The 22,947-nt window shown below is 33.7% G+C and overlaps 2 protein-coding genes across 7 annotated transcripts in view; one reads left to right on the top strand and one right to left on the bottom strand.

Annotated features, from left to right (window-relative positions):
• LOC129810139 (TBC1 domain family member whacked) overlaps nt 1-22,947 on the bottom strand; it is a 147,992-nt gene that overhangs the window by 63,646 nt on the left and 61,399 nt on the right. The gene's annotated exons all lie outside the window — the stretch shown is intronic.
• Nucleotides 430-21,508, top strand: LOC129810098 (TBC1 domain family member 4). 6 transcript variants are annotated; one of them, XM_055860360.1, is made up of 12 exons: nt 430-827; nt 1,126-1,223; nt 1,300-1,477; nt 7,341-7,616; nt 11,754-11,825; nt 11,886-12,014; nt 12,081-12,376; nt 12,470-12,517; nt 15,348-16,211; nt 16,274-17,018; nt 17,393-17,645; nt 19,413-21,508. In XM_055860360.1, exons 1-12 carry the CDS (start codon nt 708-710, stop codon nt 20,486-20,488), a joined length of 4,155 nt encoding a protein of 1,384 aa, XP_055716335.1. In that variant the 5' UTR covers nt 430-707; the 3' UTR covers nt 20,489-21,508. The 6 variants fall into 6 exon arrangements, with proteins under 6 accessions (XP_055716335.1, XP_055716336.1, XP_055716340.1 ...); XM_055860361.1 differs by lacking the exon at nt 12,470-12,517; XM_055860362.1 differs by lacking the exons at nt 430-827; nt 1,126-1,223; nt 1,300-1,477 and adding exons at nt 5,874-6,143; nt 6,224-6,366.

Below are 22,947 nucleotides of genomic sequence, written 5' to 3'. Positions count from 1 at the left end.
ATCGTGCTATAGAGAAATTCAAGACCATTCCGACAATACCATTTTCTTCATAATCAATTCATTCCAAAAATTTTATATTAATTAAAATTTATTCTTAAATTTTCTACTCTGTATTCGCTAGTGATACGCCCCTTGAACTTCACATTCACACTCTTACAGAATGATGAGCAATTTGTTGATTTCCACACATAAAAAAAGAATTACAAAACAATACGTGCAAATTACGACAATAACAATTCAATAAAGTGGATGCACAGCAACTAAAATTGAATCATGGAAATGAATTTAAATTGTTTTACATTTTGTAAAAAACAAGAACAACATTGTTGATGCAAGCATAGTACCATCAACAACAGTCACAAAATTTGAAAACCCATATGTCGATGTTGTTTGCTAGATGGCGATACCATTTCAATTATTGCACCTTGACGTATGGAATCCAGTAGTTTTTGTTGATTGATTATTTTGCTTCTATGGGCTTCTTAGTAAATTTAACATATTCCAGTGATTTAAATAAGCACAGTGAAGAAGTGGACGGAAAAGTGTAACGAATAAATGAAGAATATAGTGCAACAAATCGCAAAAATGTCAAAAACCGCGAAAAAATCTCATTAAATTTACACAGACGCCATTAACATTGTAAAATAGTAAAAGAAGAGCGCAAAAAATCACTAATTCCACTCCAGGCATTTTGTAAATTAATCATCATGAAAACTAAGCTTATTTCTCTACTCTGGAGAGGATCAGCATCGGTTGACCCGCGATTTTCTGCCCCAATGCTCAAATGGTCCATTCAAGATATCATCGATCGAGATATTTTTGTTCGGGTATGCAAATTTATTTGTAAATATTTAGTTTACGTGATTAAAAATATGCTGATTCGAATTGGACCAATTAAAAAAAAATAATAATCCTGCGAGTGCATGAGCCAAGGTTCTAATGCTAATGTTCCATATATTCCTTTTTCTCTATTGCTCTTGGAGTACTCATTAGGGTACTATTGCAATTTACCTAATCGATAACACTACAGAGCAAAATTGGCCAAATGTGACGTATCTTTTGCAAAATACAACCGAATTCTGTTTAATATAAATATATTTTTTTTGTAAATTTAACTTTTCAAAGCTCTCCATGGGAATCGAGAGTGGTTGCTTAGAGGCATTCAATTCAGATTTTGAGTTACAATTCAAGCATCAGCTCAAACACATCGTTGGCATGTGCAAGTAATAATTAATTACAATGTTGTGCTGTGTTGATAATATAGTTGAGTATTTTATTGAATTTTAACGTATTCAACAGAATGCTTCGTAAAATTGACGGTCGCAATAGGTACTTCGAAATTGGTGTAGTACAAACTAAAAATAATGGAAATTTGATGGAAATTTTGGGTGCTGTAAATGGATTTTTGTATTTGCTGAAGGATCCAAAAGACCCACTCCTTCATATTCATCTCTTCGAATCGGAATCCTTGGACGAGGTAAGGATATTTTAAGTAAACAGTTTAACAACATAGGGACTACTATAGTAATAAAAAAATTATAGACAACGATTTGGCATTCTTTACAAATTTAATAAATTGTTAAATTTGTTTTGAATATATATAATATTTTATAAATTATTTTAGAGTTTTGGAAATAACTAAGTACGTAGAGACTAAATGGTTAGAATTATTAATTTACGAACATCAATTACAAACAACTAAAAATCAGCTAAGAGAGAAAATTATTTTCTCTTCTAAATATAAACATAAATTCCTAGATTTTACACTAAAGTTTCGAAAAAGAATTATCCTTACAAAATAATAAATACTACCAAACAATATTAAATAACGGTTTCGAGTATACGAAGTCTTTCAGGCTTCGCACATACTATGGTTTCAAACACTTCAGATTTTTCCATAGTCCTTTAATGGATCATTCCTAATAATGGTTTTTCAAGGTCAAAAATTAAAAAGGCTCTAGAGAGCGTATTTCTCAATCGAATAGTATGAGATCTGGGCTCGTTGAAAGGTATTCGAATTCCTGACAAGCCTGAATCGATTCCAATCCGTTATGAATCAGTAATAAATCGATTTATATCCGATAACTAATTTTTATTCGAAATTCAATTATTACTCCTAAGGTAACCGAATGGTATAATATTTGGGCTTGCTGGAAAGGTTTTGGAATTTTCGATAAAATTGAACCGGTTCATAATTAATAATTAATTTTTATTCGAAATTCAATTATAGAATACTTTTAAGGTATCTTGGGCAATGTTTTAAGTTATTTACAAATCGATGCAAATCGGTCGTGGACCGGTAATGAACCCGCTATGAACCCGTAAGTAATTTTTGTCCGAAACCCAATTATAATACTCTGAAAACTATTTTGAGGATTTTGAGGGATCTTTTAAGTGACTTATGAATCGGTTTAAATCAGTTGAGAATCGGTAAACAGTAAATGATGCGAAAGCACTTTCTGCTATAGCATCTAAGTCACGAGTTCGAGCACTTCGCAAAGTTTTTGAAATTAGGAGAGTAAGCGAGATGACTAAATTCTTTCATTCTCATTGAAATGTCAATTTGAAATTCCACAGAAATAATTTTGATTGCTGACAAGATTTGTTTAGTCCGCTGAATTTCGGAATTTCGGAATTTGTTACAACCTCATCTGAAGTAACTCTGAGGTTATCATTTACTACTTTAAAACATTTGAATCTGATCTCAAAGTCTTGAGTCTGAAGATTATCTGATTCTCAATAAATAGAAAAACTTTTGCTTTTACAATTTATTAAAAAAAAACATCTGTCACACTTGAAATTTTCGCCTCTTATCAAATGGCAATTCAACGCTTGGGCTGCTATATTTATGTGCAGATTTTGATCGTATTTCTTTTTAAATCGAAATGTCTGTGACCGAATTCTGAATAGAAATTTAGATTAAATAGGCGTTGGCACACCTTTTCAATTTAGACAAATTCGATCGCTTTATAAAGGCGTTTTTACAAGGATTCTCACCGAATATCATGCTAGGTCACGGCAGTTTCTCGTCCTACAACATAACCTATAAAATGTTCCTAGTCCTTTATACATAAACTATCATCTCCTATATATTTTTGCCTAATGTTTTTTGCTATGATTTTTCTTAGTTGTGTTATAATTTTCATATTTAAAGATTTTTTATGGAATTTTAAGGGAGACCAGGGTAAAATTAGCCACGACTAGTATTAAACAGTGTAATAGTATAGTCTTATTTAGAAAGAATATTGATTTATTGCTATTTATTCAAAGTAATTAACTCCCTTCCCATTCATTGAGATATTTTATCAGTCGGACTCAATAATGTTTTCCATAAATTATAAGCAAAGAAAAATTTCATTTCCCAAATGCCCGAATTTGAGAGAGTCTGGGAGCAGAAAATTGATCTCGTCTGTGATTAACCCTTTAAAGACGATTGGAATACAGGTCCCGGTGTCCCATAAGAAAATATTTTTTCCTTACCGCCTAAAGTTATTTTTTTCTTATGTTTGTACATAATTGCTATGTAGAAGGTTGAAGGAATCTAGGATATGTTTTGCAAGTCTCCAGCTATTTGCTATATAGTAAATTTTTACCCTAAAAATGACGAATTTTTAAATTAATTTTAATTATTTTTTATACTTTTCTAATTTTTTTTAAGCAAAACCGTTTTGGTAAGAGAAACTACAGTACTCAAAAATAATAATTTTTCATTAGAGTGAAAATTATCAATCATTGGTATCATTAGAAAAATTACGTATATTTTTGGGCTATTTTTGTCCCTATCGTTCATATAGACAAAAAATGCACCAAATCAGACTTAGTTGGATTTTCTAAGGTTATGTAAGACCTTTTACTGATTTTGTTTATCGGTTTCATTTTTATTGCAGATGAAAAAGAAGCACACTGTTTTCAAATTTTCCGCTTCGCAAAATAGTATAGGTTCGGGTGTAGGGTAACGTGTGGTATTTCTGGACAAGGTGCTTTTCGGGACATAATATGGGTGTTTTGGGACACATCAAAAATTCTATAAATATTTGATTTTTAATTATTTTTAAGTTCTATATGAAATATTAAATTCTTTACGTATCAGATAAACATAAAACTTCTGAAATTTTATTTAATTTAAAGCGTGAAATACGCGTGAATTGTGAGTATCAAATTTCACTTTTTACAAGACCTTCATAACACGGCTAGTGATGTGTAAGGTCCTAATTCATATCTGTTATTTATTTATTTATTAATTTATACCAGTTGATAATCCTAGATGTATCTTATGTGTACTATGGACATGAAACAATAAATATTATGATTATTATAGGAATAATCTTTTTTTTAATTGATCGACGATTTGGTATTTTTGAATACATAAATGAATGTATTTCGGATCTCTGAACATTTGATTTTGGTCTAAATAGGCCTCAAGGCCTAAGACCGTGGTAAGGGGGGTAGGTAAGGGGGGAAACAAAAAAAATAAAAAAAACAAGACCTTCAGTGTGGTCAATTTTGCAGATGTCACCACAAACAGTGCTTATTTTTTTCGATTTAAGTCACTTTAAAAGTGAAATTTGAACAAAATTTTTATAAAAGAGTGAAGTTTAGAACTTCTACTTAAAGGTAAATAATCGGGTTTGGTGAAATTTATTTGCATAATAGCGACTTTTGTCTGTTTCGAAATACCCAACTGTCCCGAATTATACCACTCTTACTTTTTTTTTACATTTTTTGCTATTTTGTATAAAAAATGATGCATTTTTCAATATTTTTCGATAAGAATGTTATTCTGGATAGCCTTAAGAACATAAATATTTGTATCAACAAAGAAAAATTATTTGAGAAGTCGTTAAACTGTTTGAAACTTAAAAGTTGTATGTATGTATGTATGTATTTATTTTCATCTTGAGACATCATCCGCCGCCGTCTTAGCGTCGATTACCAACCTCCAGAGTAAAACGATGGAAAAACTCCTTCACTGGTTGTATAAGCCATATTAACAAATATAGGGTACATTGTTTCTTTTTTGGGAGATGTCAACAAGAGACAAAGGTCAGGCTGATTCAGCCGTTTGGTATATTTAAATTAAGTTAAATAAAGAAAAAATAAATAAAAATATAAATATAAATAAATAATAATTAAATCACACAAACGAAAAAAAAGTTCTAAAGTTCTAAAAAGTATGCCGAAATACAACACGGTACCCTATTTCAAAAATGATTTCACAATTGACTCCGAATGGTAGGCAAACTTGCATAATTGTATGTGCATAATTTCGTCAGGTGCATAATCCCGAAGTGCATAATGCCGGGACTGAGTGTAACTCGTAAGAGGGGCGTGGCCTAAAATTCTCTAGGGTGGAGCCTATTCAGCAAACTTGTCAAATATGTGATTAAAAAGATAATGACAGCACTGTAAGGTTATTTCGTGAAGTTACAGAGATCAAATGGCTGGAGATAGCGCCTTGGGATGTAGATAGCACCCCTGCATGTTATTAATTGCCATTTAATTCTATTCACAAACTACGACCATCCGTTCCCACATGCAGCAAGACAACAGCGTGTTATTGATTTGCGTTGTTGTGTGAATGAAATACCCAAGCACGTAACCTACACATTTTGAACAGGAAAAAATATTGTTTTGCAGGCGGCTTTAGTAAATAACTAACTACTTGGAGATTTGCCATCATTTGCTAGACACAAAATAAAATGATTTAGTCGTGGTGTATTGCATATAATGGTGTGAAGAGAGAACTCCTATTAATTACTTATAATATTTAAAGTCACACCCAGACACTTGTATCAGTGAGAAGATAATAAAAATATATTCGTCATATAGTGCTAATGTTAGTACCATTTTGTCTCAGTCGTCTCAATTGTAGGATTCTCTTTGCTGATCAGTTGAGTTTTGGATATTCACCTCTAAAGAGCCAAACGTGCAAAACTTTTGCTTCTTTGAAAGTTATTTTGTCTTTGTGATATAAATAGCCTTTTTTTTAGTGATTTAATAAATATTAGTTGGACCAGTGGGATGATTTTCACTTCTTTATCTAATCTGTGCTACAACGAGGAATATACTGAAAATATTTATTAAAAGAAAAAAAGACTATTTGAGCGGAATAAAGTGATAAAGTCAAGACATTTTGCATGAAGGTAATATGGTTATTACCATCATAAAATAAAAGATTATATTTTTGCAATTATTTTAACCGCAAATTTTTTTTTTGTGGAAGAATTCTGCATTATTTCTAAAGTTTTGTGAAATTTAGAAAATTTATATATTACAACTGGCAAAATGTTTACTGTGCCCTTCAATCGTGACAATATTCTTGTGACCTCAATAAGTGATGCTTCTACTTTGAACACAAGAAGAAATGTATGTAACTCATTAGGGAGATGTGAAATTTATTTTTGTATCATTTGATTTGGATGTTTGATTATGTTATGATTTTATTTAAGAGCATTTCCCACTCTTATTTTCAAAGAAAAATAGAAGATACAACATTTTTTTTAAATCAGTGAGTTAAATATTGAAAATTAAAGAAGATCAAAAATTCTAAAAAAAAACAAACAGAAATTAATTCAGTTCTCTTTCCCCGGAATTATTTTTTCTCCACCATTCAGATCATTTAATTATTAAGCATAGAAAAACATTGTATTTTGATTTATGAGGGTTATCTCACTTATTTTACATACATCCATGATTAATTTATCGTAAATGAAATAAAAAGATTGTTTTGTATCTACCATTCTATTAACATTGAATATTAATTCCCTCATGGCAAAGATGTCATGTCAGTTATTACAAAAAAAAATTGAAATGTTAAATGCATGGATAAATGTTGGGTATTTACATAAATATGACTGTAAATACTGTGACCTAAACGTTCACCTTTTCACAAGAATATTCTTTTGGCTTTCTTGTTTCAGTAAATTGAGGTTCTCAACTAAAATTGAGTGCATTATCAAAAGATCCCTCTCAATTTAAATCCAGTGACTAAAAATTTAAGATCACTTTCCTAGTGCATGGCTAGCATTAATGCTTAGGGATGCTCCAATTGACCATCTGTGCAACACGTGAAAGATGACTAATTGATATCACGAAATCTAATTTTATAGGCACAATAACTTTTCATCTTACACATAGCTACAAATACTCTCAATTATATACATTCGTGATTTTTTACATATATATTATATAACTGTTATTGAAACAGCATCTACACTGCGGTACGTCCCTATGTATACATCTGTGATATTTTAGTACATAGCATTTCCCTCCAATCTCCTCTAAATATTGGCAAAATTTCTTTTATTCAACCATTAATACACCTTTCCGTATTTTTGCAGATGACAGAACTCATGCAACAAATGAGAGATCCAAGCCATAATTTAGGTGGATCTGTAGGAAGTATCCCACAGAGTATTGTATCAGTGCCAGGATCATCGGAAGTTTCAGTTCCGAAGGCCCTACGCAATCAAGGAGTTCATTCTACTCCAGCTTCAAACTTAAAGTTAAACGAAGCTCTAAGACATGCCCAACATGATGGAGGTCCTAGCATATTCACCCCCAAAATGGCATCATCAAAGAGTTACACCAGTGGACTTAGTCAATCTACTGGAACGGTAGGTTACAAAGAAAACTCACCTAATACATTGACATTAAAAAATATTTTTTACCAAAACCTCATTGCATGGAAATAAAATTTAAGATGGGAAATTATAAAAATTTTATTGATAAAAGCAACAATTAATAATTAGGATAAAGTGGTACAAGTTGGACAATGGTGCAAATTGAACAGGGCTTTTTTCTTGATAAATTTAGAAGGGTAAATTAATCTAATTCACAACCTGCTCCAAATGGAAATTTTTCGCTACCCCAAATGGAAACGTCATTGTTTTCATGATAAATACAGTACTAAATTATTATATTTATATATTTTCTATACCCCAGTTTCATTATTTAGTTAATTTTGCTCCAAATAAAGCGAAAATCCATTCATATTCACGAATTTTAATTTGTTAATTTCTCATAAAAATTAAAAGTGTACCTTTTCACCATCGAATTTTTTATCGATCGACCATGTTTTCCAATGAAAACACAATGAGGTGACTGTTGTTTATTCGTTTTGTTTAATATTTAATGTCATATTTCTGGCTAATTTTTGTTAAATTAAGTGCTAATCTTTATTGTTAACGGTACGTGAAGTTTTCAAATGAAATAATTACCTATTTTGTGAACAAAAAGGGTTTTTTCTGAAGTGTCTGCAAATGCTTCAATAGGAAACCCTGGAAATATGATTTTTTTTGGAGAGATTTTCTTTTTATTTTAGATGAGAAAGGAGAAAAGACCAGGAATGTGAACAAATCCTGCACCCAAGAGCAAATCAACAAGGTTTTGGAAGCCATTCGTCGCGGTTTCACTTACACTGTTTTTCTCCAATTATAGAAAATTTCCCTTGTCTCCATTTGGATTAATTTGTTTCCAATAGAAGCATTTTACACTCGCGTATTTTTCTTGTATTTAAGAAGTTTTGAAATTATATTTAAAGAATTTTCTTTAAACAGTAACATTCTAGAAGAGTCAAGGAGCAAATTTATGTAATTCTATTCAAAAAAAAATTGAACTGAAAGTGTCGAGTCTTCTGTCAAAGTTAAAGCGCCTGGAAATGGTTTTGAATTAGGACATTTACCCTACTGCATTTTTATTTGTATATTTTTAATGCTTTAGTTTTATAATTTGGTTCCTTGTGCTTAAAAACAAATTTAATACTGTATTTATTAAGAAAAAAAGCCATGTCCAACTTGTACCGGCGAATTGTCCAACTTGTAACACTATGTCCAACTTACATCACTTTACCCTAATAAATATTAACAAGTCAAACGAAACACTTAAGATAAAATCAAAGATAAGCTGAATCAAAAACTTACGGCATTTGTATACTAACCAGTTTTCCATATTTTACTGAAGCATTAACCATATATAACATAAAGGTTTCCTATTAACCAAAAATCGCTAATCAAAATTTTAATATTTTACTGAACAAATTTTATTTTTACTGCTCATTTGTTCCTTGCAGTTAATAAACGAAATTGAATTTTCTATAGTTAAGAAAAGTACTGTACATATGACCAGTAAAAAAATCAAATTAGTTAGCAAAAACTGAAATTTGATCAGTACTTAAATCTAAATCCAAAATTAGTGAAATTTTCAAGTCGATTTGACAAAGGGAAAATAAAGAAAATTTCTTTTTATCTGCTACCATTTTATATGCTTAATTTTATTATTTAAACCAATTTTGAGAAATTTTGTTTTTTCCACTGATCAAAATTTAATACTTAAAATTATCCCTAATAAAATATTTTCTTATGGTGCTAATATGTTCTTTGCAGTTAATTATCAAAATTGAATTTTCTATAGTTTAGAATAGTATTGTATATATGATCAGTAAAAATTAAAATTTGATCAGTAATAATTCTAAATCCAAAACCAGCGAAATTTTAAAGCAAATTTTGTCACAGGGAAAAAAGGGAAATTTTAGTTTTATCTGCTACCATCTCATATGTTAATTTTACAAATTAAACCATTTTTAAGAGATTTAGCTTTTTCCACTGATCAAAATTTAATATTTACTGATCAAAATTAGTTTTTCATGTATTCAACACACATTTTTGATCAGGAAAATTTCACGAAATCAAAATTCACATCCTTTTCTTTCTCCAACGTTTTTCATATGTCTGTCCCTCTCTTTTGTATTCTTCTTCTTCTTTTAAACATTACTATGAGGCCATTTGCACCGCCGCATTGGATTGGGATTAAATTGTCCCAATCGGTTTTTGGGACAATTCACTAAGAATCTAATACGACAGTATAAATCACTCCAATAAAATGGTTTAGATTGCTGCCTTAGATTAAGACTTAATTATCCGAAATATAATTTTGGAACTCTTCAATCCCAATCTAATAGCCTCAATGAATTAAATCTAGATCAACACAATTTTGAGTCGTAAATAGTGAAATAAACATATGCAAGATGTTTGCGAAAGAAAGAGATGTGAATTTTGATTTCATGAAATTTTCCTAACCTGAAAGGTGTGCCGAATCCACTATTGACCAATTTTGATTTTTTACTGAACGAATTTATTGCTGTTTGCTTTTTTAAACGCCTCAAAAATAATTTTTACGTAAAGAAAATGTCAATAAATTCAAATTTCCTTAACTTTTTTAGTCAAAATCCCAAACTGAAATTCCTGAATATCAAAATTCGGAATTGTCATAATCCTGAAAGATCTTGAAACTCTTAAAATTTCACATGTTTTACGCGATCGGGATTTTGACCGGAATCTGTTTATCCTACTCTTGCACACTGAAATCTAAATTAAAGTTGACTCACATAATTACCTAGACATATTTAATTTAGATTTGATTATACCAAAAAGTGAAAAAGTACGCTAACCTACTAAAAGAAACTTTTCACTTAAATAACAAAACTAGTAGATATATAGAGAAAACGGATTTAGTAAATTAAAATGTGTATATTTTTTTCAAATTAATGATAAATAAAAGTTTTTTTTATAAATTGCGTAACTTTAAGGTTTGTTTTCAATAAAACATTACTGTACAACAGAATTTATATTCTATTTAAGAAGATTCTTCATTGCAATGAAATGTATCTCATTTTACGATCCAATGGCAATAAATCTTCAAACATGATACACTTTAATTAGTAATGTTAAATCGCAATAGAAATCACATAATCTAAAAAAGTTTATTTTGACAAGTAAGACCTTTAAAATCTCTATTTCGGAAATTTTTATTTTATTAATAATACTCCAATATTTTAATGCACTTTGACATCTACAAATGCGATTTGAGATTTGAGCATATCTTTGGAATTTGAGAAGTCTATTACAAAGGAGAATTTTGAAAATCTATCATTTTTGGTTATGTCTTAGCTTTTCAAAATTCCATTTCCATTAAAAATAAGAGACAATAACCGGTTCCAAATTATAAATCTTGTGATCGAGCCTATTTATAGACCAGAAACTTAAAGGTTTTGCCTACTCCACTAAAAGAAATCCGAAAAAGTTAAAATAACATTCCGGAAATGTTAATTTTACCCTGCAGTATTGATCCGAAATCGGTGTAAATATTATGCTTTTGAGGTGTATTAGGGGTTAAAGTTACCCTTTTTCATGTTAATTTTACTCCTAAAAAGGTGTAAAATTAACATTAAAAAATGTTGATATATTTTTACACCTAAAAAGTGTTAAAGTTATGAGGAAAAAGAGTTAATCGCACCCCCGTTTTTTCTTACTTAACCTAAAATTTACATAACTTCACTTATTCTCTAAAAACAAGATTTTCTTTTAATTTCTCACTAATCCATTAACTCTTTCGCGTCTTTAGGGTAATGTCATGACTCGGGGAAAAAAGTTTTTTTTGGGTATTTACATTAATTGAAATCTATCTGTTCGTGCACGACATCATAATAGAAGGATGTAAGATTCTTGGCTCATTTTCTCAAGACTCCAGTTAGATTTCAATTAATGTAAATAGCCAAAAAGAAACTTTTTTCCCCGGGTCATATATGACCCTAAAGACACGAAAGAGTTAAACCTCGTTACTAAAATTGCAGTAAAACCGTAAATTATCAATTTTAGTACGTTTATAAAACATCAAAAGTTCTGTCAATGTTTTCCATTAGCTATTGCAATGTTTTCTTATGGCGCTTTTGCAAACTAATTATTAATTGATTTCAGGTAAATTCAATATCAAGTGGCAATTTGACTCTATTTAGTGATATATCTCCAAGTCATTCTCAATTTTTTGAGGTATTAATTTACTGTTGGCTCATTGAGGCTAGACAAATTAACCTCTTTGTAACCTTTTAGGTGATGTATGTTGGAAAAATTAAAGTATCCCATAAGCGGGTTCCAGACACATTTATCGACGATGCACTTCCCAAGTTTAAAGCTTACGATACTCAGCGGATGATGAGACTTCAAGAAGAATCTCGAAGAGTAAGTTTATTAAAGTTTAAATGCACAAATAAGAATTGTTGCTAATGAATTTTGATTAATTCATAGAATTCATTAACTGCATCTTGTGAGAGTTCAAGCATGAATCCTTCTGATTCTGAAGGGACTTCTGCCCAAAAATTTCATGCAAATCCCCGATTGTCAGAGATGCGAATAAAAGAAGAAACTACTGAGAATGAAGATGAAGAAACAAGTGAAGCTGATAGCAAAGACAAGATCTTCAATGAGAAATTAATTAATACGCGAATTGGTGAAGAAAACAAAGAGAACTCATCACCACGCTCAAAAGAAAAGATTTTCCAGCGAACTATTAGTCAAATGACAATACCTGTCACTAAAATTGAGTGAGTATATTTCAATATTTACCCATTTTGTTATATAATGAACAATGTAAGAACAATCTTGGTAATTTTTCTTTGCTGCATTTTTTTAATCAGAGGAGATTATCAACAGCAAACTATTGTTGTATCACCTCGTGTCGAGGAGTAAGTAATAAGAGGTGTTCAGTAGTTTTGCATACGTTATCCTTAGAAGAATCCTTTAGATGAGTAGGGGAAAGGTTTCAGGCTTCGCACACACTCTGGCTTCGAACATTTTATATTCTTCCCATATTCATTTAATAAATCTGGCCTATCTATGGCACATTTGGTCAGATTCATTAAAGGAATATTGAAAAAATATGCAGCGTCCGAACCTAGAGTATGTGCGAAGCTTGAAAGCCTTCCCGATCCCGATCCTCCGAAACCAAACTCTGACTTAAGTTCGAATTGTTGAGTAGCTTTTAGTGGAGGATTATTGTGACATAGCACAAAAAAAACTCTCTAATAAATGAATCAATTCAATTTACGTACAATGGGATACCCGGCTTTATTAATCCGGTTTGAGCAAACTGGATTATTTTCATAAATTAAATTATTACATGAATTAAACGTTTGAAATGACGCATGATTTAAATAGTGTTTGATTATAAGCTTTTTATTGTGTAAACAAGACGAACACTTAGATAAATATTTACTGCTCTCTCTCTTTGGAGTTTGAGCAATAAAAACACAATTTTTCGGAAGGTAGAAAAACATGGATATTTTACATAAATACATAAATCTTCAGCATCACGACACGGGTGAAGAAATAGTTTTTTGCACCCAATTGCCCGAGGTTTATGGGTGTTTTTTGCGTGTATTTAGTCTTTATGTATTACTTTTTATGATGGACTTAAGCGTCTTCCATGTTAAATCGATTTTTAGTGTTTAAGACTCAAATATTAAGTTTTAATATTAACAATTAAATCATAAATACACAAGGAAAAGTGCGCTCCCTTCAGAAGGCTCAAGTTACGGACAACTCAATCTTTTTTCTATATTAAATGATTTGACCCATGGCTCTTTCAGAAAATTTGATGCATTGGACTAGCTTGAATCGTACTAAAGTAGCACGCTTGGACGTAATAAAAATATATGATTATCTTTGGGAAGAATGGGGCAAAAAGTCACAAACCTAAATTTGAAAATTCAATATCTTCAAAGATAAAAAAGATCCCGGCTCAATTTTTTTTTCCATAGATAGCCCCCATAGATCTTCTTCATTGTCGTAATTTTCTTAAAATTTGAAGAAGGAACTTAGAAAATAAAAAGTATTTAAATTTTTACCCTTTTTTAAAATATTTTCCTCACAGTAGGGGAAAGTGCTCATGCTTTACACGGTCCCAAGCTTTACAATGACTACATTTTTCCTATGTTTTTCAATAAATATAACTCATCTTTTCTATATTTTAAAATCTAGGGGAAAGTGTCTTGTTTTTAAAATATATTGCGGAGTCGTATTTATTCAGAAACATAGGAAAAATTTAGTCATTGTAAAGCCTGGGACCGTACAAAGCATGGGCACTTTCCCCTAGATATCAATTTTTACCTATGATTTGCATTCTATTAATACGAAGCCGCTATCCGTTTTAGCATTTTCCATTTTTATTAATCCTTTTATAAAATGTTAGCACTTGAGATAAAAATTAACAAAAGGTATGGGGCAAAAAGTAACAAAAACCGGAGCAATTTCAGATGTTTCAAGACGAAATGAAACGTCATCGCCAGGTGTCACCGCTTGTTGTTATAGAGTGTAGACAATAATGGTGATAAAGATCCGAAAAATTAAATAATACGCAAAGTCCAATGTAATATTCTGGATGATAAAAACTCTGTCAAGTTTTAGTAAATTTAAGATATTTACAGTAGACTCTCTCAAATTCGGGCATTTGGAACCGAAATGTCACCCGAATTTTTCACCCATTTTTCACCCGATTTCCTCAAATTTGGACTTTCCGTAAAGGTCTTGAAATTTCCAATCCGGTTGCATCAGTCCTAATCGATAATGTCGGCTTCAGACTGGAGGTTTAGCCCAGTTCCCGAAGGTCTCAATAATCTAAATAACAAGCAAATTTATTGATTTTTCAAAATCTAATGGATCATTTGCCCTTAATATCCAATTCTAAACAACAATTTCCTAAAAAATCGTGCCTGATAAGGAATTAGAGGAGTTAAGCCAGATGGCTAAGCTTTAGGTCTGAAGCCAGTATAAGGTACTCGTAATTGGTTTATATTTCAATAATTTTATTTGTCCAAAAGTTTGCTAGCGGGATATAGGTCGAGCGATAACAGATATCGACTTCCGATCTTCGGTGACCCCCCCCCCACAAGTCAATCTCAAGACGGTCTCTCCTTTTTCCCCTCATACCTCTTCTTCCCCTTTATACCATTTTTTGTTTATTTAGAAAACGGCTCTTACAATTTCTTTTTGAAATTTCGAATGTATTTTGTAATTTAAGTTTTCCAAAATTATTTCAGAACTTAAATTGACGTAAATTTTGAAATATTTTTTTGATAATTTATGAACCAGTTTGAAACAATAGTCAACCGTCATAAACACAAAAATTATGCGAAAAAATATAATTCATGAAGAGGTCTCTCTTGTAAGTACAAGCACTCCTTAAAGTTGGGACATTTTACAATGTCTTTCTCGGAATAATTTTTATTATTGATAATCAACCACTCAGCTAGATTTTCTGTTTTTCCTTACGTTCGAAGTCAGAGTATGTGCGAAACCTAAGAGCCCTTCTTCCTCTACAAGAAGTCTCCGATTGTTCAGTTTACTTTCCATTCAGTACTACGACTACCTTTTTCTTGTGATATTATTTATCATTTTGTTCAAATTCGAAGATCACTAATAATCCACGCATGACCCTCGAGTTTCTTCCCAATATTTATCTATTAAGGATTATTTTTCAGCTGGTATTAAGTGCCTCTCTTCGTCCTTATTCAACAGAGTTCCAATTAAACGTGATAGATCTGCTTCAATTGGATCTATTCCTGTTATTGATCAAAATCGAACAATGGTGTTTCTGGTCGGACGCACGGATTTGCGTTTGATCAGTCCGGACCGAAAGCAAGTCCTGCTGTACAAGGACTTTAAAGATATCGCAAGTTGTGCTCAGGGTCACAAGAATCCCGATCATTTTGGCATCATTTGCCGTGAGGTGCAAAATGATGGCTTCATCGCTTACGTTTTCAAATGTCAATCTGATCACGTTGCTGATGATATTGTGGCAGCAATATCGCAGGCTTTCATAACGTGCTCTGAGCAGAAGAAGAAGGAGAAATCTCAGATATTCTCATGTGAACACTGCCCGATGCTGTGGTATCACAAATTGTGCAATGATATTGAGGGTTTGAGCGAGAAGAAGACCCAAGCAGTGATATTCAAGAGGATTGAGAGCCTCTCAGAGGAAGAACAAGAAGTCATTATGGCAAAGTATTACGGAGCAGAAGAGATGGCTGGTCATACGACAGTCCAACAAATTCAATTTCTCATGATGTTGCTGAGGGCTCACTGTGAATCTCGTCAGCAGCGTCACATTCACGACACTGTGGAGAATCGCAGTGAGTTCTTGAACCAATATCTTGGCGGAAGTACGATCTTCATGAAGGCCAAGAGATCCCTGTCGAATTCCTTTGATCACTTACTGAAACGAAAGGGTGGTCGCGATGATGGAAACTTCAGCAAGGATATTATTTCACCATCAGTGGAAACTCCTATTGAGGCTCCACGTGCAGCTAAGATCACGTCAGGGAGTGTCAGTCCCTCAAAATTGCACGTGGCTGAACAAATGAAATCTCCAATGATCGATATGTAAGCATTCAATCATGCTAAATCAACAATTTAATTTATTTAACGACTGTTTTCTCATACAGATTCATGAAGGTCGGCAACAGTCCGAAGGAAAGTGGAGAAAATAGCGCAGCTTCTTGGCGTCAGGAAATGCTCAGCAGAGTCGTTACACCATCCAAAAAATTTGCAGATGATGAAAATGCTCAGTTGATTTCTCCTCTGCGGAAAATCAACAAGAAAAAGATCCGCGAGAAACGAACGAGAGAGGAACTCAGGGAACTGTGGAAAACCGCAATTAGACAGACTATCCTCTTATCTAGGATGGAGAAGGAGAACGCAACTTTGCGTATTCGTCAGAATGAGAATGAAATTAAGAAAATCAAGCTAGAATATGACGAGATCCTGCCATGCGACAAGCAAGCTGCAGAAATCTGGGATGAGTACATCGATAAGCATCGCAGTGTACCTACTCAGAGGGATCCCAAAGTTCTCATCCAAGCCATCCGGAATGGTGTACCACGCAGTAAACGAGGAGAAGTCTGGATGTTCCTGGCTGAACAACACAACATCATCCATGCACCCGTTAACACTAAGAACTTCCCAAATTTCAACACTCCATATCAAGCGCTCCTTAAAAATCTCACAGAACATCAACACTCAATTTTTATCGATCTAGGCCGAACGTTTCCCAATCACAAGTACTACAAGCAATCACTAGGAGTCGGACAACTATCCCTGTTCAACTTGCTCAAAGCGTATTCCATTCTAGATCCCGAATTGGGCTACTGCCAAGGCCTAGGATTTATCTGCGGTGTTCTACTCCTTCATGTAAGAACTAGAAAAAGGCGAAGAAGGCTTTCAAGCTTCGCACGCACTCTGGCTTCGACCACTTTATATTTTTTCTCATATTCCTTTAATGAATCTAAATTTGTTTCGAGATCACATGAAACGGAGTGGTCTCGAGATTGCTGCAACGCAGGTACGAGCCACATGGAGCCTTCGATGTAGGAAGGCTAACCTTCGATAAGGGGAAGTAACAACTGTTAAGCGAAGCGAAGCGAATTTCTTAAACACATTTCCTGAAAGGGTCATATCCATTAAAGGAATATGGGACAAGTATGAAGCGTGCGAAGCCTAAAAACCTTCCCCTAATTTTGTTCCACATTCACAATTTTCTATTAATAATACCATCTTGCTTTTAGTTGGAGGAAGCAGATGCTTTTGAGATGTTAAAACACTTGATGTTCAAGCGACAAATGAGAAGCAAATACCTTCCGGATATGACGGTTTTCCAGAGGGAACTCTATCAACTCTCGCGCTTACTTAAGGACCTAATACCTGAATTGTACGAATGGTTGGATAGGAATGAAATCTCTCCAACTCTCTACGCAGCTCCGTGGATTCTAACGCTCTTCAGTTCACAATTTCCTCTGGGATTCGTCACACGCGTTTTCGGTAAGTTTATCTTTATCAATGCCCTTAAATAGACACTATTGCCCTCTATCTTGCTGGGAACATAAGAACTTCGTGTTCAAAGAACGACTAGTTTTTAGACTCAATCCAAAAATCGAATCGGATTTTGGTTTCTTCGGAAGACCGGAAGTTTTGATCATGGAGCCATTAATCGGATCAAATGGTAATCGGAAGTGTAGCAATGTCCAGTTAATATACCGGACGGAGAAAGATTTCCCACTTAAACGTTTCCAAAAAGTTTGTACTCATTCATTCATCATTCATTTTCAACCGCTTATCCCTATTGGGGTCGCGTTCCAATGATATCCAATTTAGCAGCCCACGCTTGTCGATCCTCCGCCACTTCAGGAAGATGTTCGGGTTCGATCGCGAGGAGTTCCAAGGCAAGATACTGAATTTGATTCAGCCACCTTGTCCTAGGCCTGCCTCGAGGTCGAGGTCCCCTCACAATGGCTTGCATAGCTTTTCTGGGGAATCTTTCTTCATTCATGCGTTGAACATGTCCATACCATCGAAGTTGTGATCTCTCAACCCGAAGAAGGAGCTCCTCGACTCTTAGTTCCTCACGAACGGCCACATTCCTCATTCGATCTCTACGAGTGATTCCCTTAACCGCTCGAAGGTACCTCATCTCGGCAGCTTGTACTCGCGATCTTACCCTTTCGGTCATTACCCAAATCTCATGACCATAGGTGAGAATAGGAATGAACACAGCTTTGAAAACCGATAATTTAGCCGATCGACTAAGCTCGGCCTTCCTCAACACGCTTCTGCCAAGCTCCCTCATTATACTGCAGAAGCCTGACCGATTCGCGACGGTCATACTCATACGCTCAAAACTTAGCTCAGAAGGAACTACGCCCAATCGCCATTACACTTTGCCACTTAAACATTTATTTGGGACTTTTTTTCACTAGTATTTTAATGTATTACTAAAAATCTTTTTACTATTGGCGTTCTCTACGTTGGACGGTCTTTGTTCAACTAACTTTGTTCAACCTTGTTCAACCGTCCAACGTAGAGAACGCCAATAGTAAAAAGATTTTTAGTAATACATTAAAATACTAGTGAAAAAAAGTCCCAAATAAATGTTTAAGTGGCAAAGTGTAATGGTTAGCAGACGACAGACGAAAATTCAAATTGTAAAACGGCTTTAATTGATCCACTGAGGAAGACCCACACCAAGGGTCGAAAGCTTTGGTAAAAATTCGATGTCTTTCTTTTTGAAAAGCAACGAATTCTCTGGCGAACACCGGAAGAGCTGCAACTACGTAGAACTGGCCAGATACACATTGAATATATTCAGACATTGCTTTCGCTACTACAATAACCTTCCTAGAGAACTCAGATCTCTTAATTCAAGCAGGTTTTCCTCACACATCCGATCAGGTCACATCCGATACCCTTACTATGTGTAACCCTATTTTGTTCCCCCATCTTTATAAATTACAGTTTCAGCAACACGTGTCTCCTCGTCAAAACTAACAGTATTGCACACTAAACAACATAAATATTCAAATATTTGGCATATACTATCAATGATTCAGTTCTGCCGTCTACCTGACGAAATCGGTAATGGCTACAGGTCTTTAAATGTGTAATGGTTAGATTTAACATAACCTAAAACTTTTTAAATTAACCTCAATTTGTAGGGACGGTTAAATGTAGAATGGAGCTACTTAGCTAGCGCTCATGACTCATTGTTTAAAAAAGGAAATCGTTTATCCTTATTTGTCTCTTCCTTTCTAGATTTGCTATTTCTGGAGTCACAGGAAGTGATATTCCGCGTGGCGATAGCTCTTTTGGAAATTCACAAGGACGAACTTCTGAAGCGTGATAACTTTGAGGATATCATGGACTACATGAAGAACACTGTACCTCAAATGGACTATGATAAAATTGATCAAGTCATGCGTCGAACATTCTCCATGGATGTCTCCCGGCAGCTTAGCGAATACCAAGTGGAGTATCATGTGCTTCAAGAAGAGATTACCACGCAAAATCAGCACATTGAAACGCTGAATCGCACAAAAGAGGCAAATCTTGAGCTAGAGACGCAACTCCAAATAGCCCAGTCGACCATATCTCAACTCGAAAAATCAAAGTTTACGCAGCAAAATCAAATTCATGCCCTCCAGAGTCAGGTGCAGAGTCTCGAGGTGACTGTTGAGACTTTAGGAGCTTTTGTCAATCAATTGATAAATGCTAAGCATGACTTGGAGATTCCTGGGGAAGTTAGACGCATAGTTCAGCAGATTCACAATGTTGAACAGAGGAAGGCGAAACCGGTGTTTATGGATAGGAAAATTGGCAAATCGATATCGGTTAACAGTCATTTGGGAATGGGACTGAAGATCCTGGAGGAAGGCAATGAATCGATGGATTCGGGAAGCCATGGTAGGAAAAAGTCGCCATTCTTCGAAAACACCTTCGAACAGATAAGGCAGCAAAAGGCAGCTATGAGATTGAGTAGTTTTGACGAGGCAGCATCGCATGTGGCCAAGAAGGACGAAATCAAATTGCCGGAACACATTGAAAAAGCCATTAGCAATATGAAAAGCCCCAATGAGATAGATAGTGGCATTGCCACCCCAATGACTCCTCAGTCATCTCCAGCAAATAAAGCTAAAGATTCAGACAGTAGCACCGAAGGCGCTTCGAGTTTAGAGCCTCCAGCTCATCCGTTTAGCAATTGCGAAGATATTAACTTCCGCTTCAATGGCACAACTCAGCTGAAGACGATACGCACAGGACATCAGAGGACTCACATTGGGGCCATTCCCAAGGCACTTAGTCATGATGATGAGAGAGCAGAGAAGAGTTAACAATAAGCTTCATGATTAGATGCTAATCAATTTGTATTCCGTGTTTCTAGAAATCTCACCGCAGATATTTGCCGATGACAAAATTGACGTAATATCATTGAAATATTTATTTATTTATAATTGTATCACTTCTTGCTATACATAAAATGTATGATCTTAGCTTACAGACGTTACTAATGGGTAAGAGCGGAGTCTTCTGTTGTTTTGGAAATCCTTAAGCCTACAAAAAAGATCTTAGACAAGAGGTTATGTTGAAAATTCGGTATAACCTCAAAGTAACATAACCTCAAAGAGTAGCTAAAACTCCTAAAAATTTCAAGATTAAATACATAGCGTATACATTTATTAAGCATTAGGGCCGCATCACAGGAAAGTTCGGAACCGTTATGAGAAGAAAGGAAAAAGCAGTGCTCGAAAAAATGTACTCCAAGAGTAAACAAGGAAAAATGAATCCTTTTGTTACTGGTAAACGAACAAATAAATATCGTACGAAATTCTCTTGCATGGCCTAGCCTCCCTAGCCTAGAGTGATTAGTTTGACATATTAGGTTATAGCAAAGCTAACCTCAAAACCAGCAACGAGGTTAGGAAGTCAAATACGTAACCTAGTACGATACGCTTTGATTATCAAATACCGAATTCCCACAGGAGCTTTAGATACAAAACTCACAAACATGCTTCCGAATAGGATAACTAAGTTGAAGACACTACCATAACCAAATTTTGCAACATAACCTCTTATCCATAGCGAAGTTTTTCTTCTTTAAAATCTAAGATTTCCAAAACTGACAGAACTTGTGCCCTTTTCCAACAATTCGATAGTATACATAATATGTGTGTATATATTGTTTGCAATTATTGTGACTATAATAGCACCAAAAATGAAACTCAAAGTAAAATGTGAAAATTTCTATCCTTCGAAATTATTTAGTGAAAAAACAAACATCTACAATATGTATTGAAACTGTCTCCTTGCTTGTTTAGAGTGAAAAGTAAAGGTGTCATTGAATGCGAATAAAATTGTTGTTTTCTTGAAGACCAATTACAACTATTCGGTTTACCGAGTCATCACTCTCCCTGAAGACCGGTCATCTGGAGATCGTAAGTCGATATCTCAAACTGTCTGACTTCAAAATAGAAATATATCTACGACCAGGGGCCTTTCGACATTTCATTTTTCCATACGTTTTTGCATAGAGGCACTGAAGAGTATTGGCAAGTTTTATCCTAAAGAGAATTGACTTATAAGTCTGATATATTTCGAATTTGTGCATTAAAAGCTATCTAAAAATACATATTTCATAATGCTCGCCGAAATAATACAAAAACTACGAGGAAATTTGTTTAAATCGCGGTGCAATATCTGCAAAATTTTTAAAAGGAAAAGTGAAAAATATCTTCACTTTTTATTAAGCTTGATGGGCCCTTGTCTACAACAAATAAATAGTAAAGTAATCAATTACGATATAGATAGGGAACTCTCCGGTGATAGCCAGTGAGTTTGAAGTCACCTCACAAGAAACACTTCTTCAATCTTGCCCAGAGCTTTCGGTCCTGGATATGGACCTTCTTCAATGGTCGACTAAACTATGTTTCTTGTACTTTATGAGGATCGTTATTTCGTGTGGGTTTGGAAAAGGTATCATCACTTTCATGTTCTTTCCACAATGACATTGGACACTTCAAGAGACATTGCAATTAAATTTAATTTTGATTAATTCGGTTAATAAGTTCCAAACAATCTGATATAACATTTAGCTCATCTTTAAGGTAATTTTCTGCCAAGAAAAGCATCCTTGGTTTGTAATTTGTTTTTAAATCTTAGCTTGGAGCTTGCCATACAAGCCGAAAATCAATAAAAATAAATTCATGAATCAAATTCCGAAGGTATTTCTGAAAGGAATTTAAGAAAACTTCTGGGCGAGCTTTTTTTTAAAGAAACTTTCCAATATCTTAAAACAGCTTTTAAAGAATTTCTCAAACCTTCCACGTCTGCCCAAAATAATCAAAATTGGTTCGGTATTGAATTTATGGTGACTTTATTTTTAAGAAACTGTGAAAGAAGGATCTTGAGACTTGAAAGAAGTATTTTCGAAAGAAGAAAATAAAAGTCTTCTTGGTAGCCTTTAATTAGCTTTCACATCCATGAAATTTGGCTAGTTCATCAAAATTGGGGTTTAAGGTTTAGGCTTTTTAAACATTCAGTCACAACATTTAGTCAATTTCCCAAACGATAAAAGCTTATTTAGAAATAACGAGTTTTTTTGTGGAAATGTTGTCGTGTTTAAATATAGCTTGAGATCATTAAAATCGAATAAACAGAGAAAGCTCTTAAAAAGCTTCCAAAGGAAGTTCCAAAGGAAAATTGAAGCTACTTATCATCCATTCTTCTTTTAAAAGAAGCTTTAATATTAACCCTTTGAAAAACTAATGAAAAAGTTTATCGGCTATTCGAAACA

Source organism: Phlebotomus papatasi, chromosome 1, assembly GCF_024763615.1.
Source record: "Phlebotomus papatasi isolate M1 chromosome 1, Ppap_2.1, whole genome shotgun sequence".
Classification (NCBI taxonomy): domain Eukaryota; kingdom Metazoa; phylum Arthropoda; class Insecta; order Diptera; family Psychodidae; genus Phlebotomus; species Phlebotomus papatasi.
Note: the sequence above shows the minus strand (reverse complement) of the source record. Positions and strands in the feature narration are given on the sequence as shown.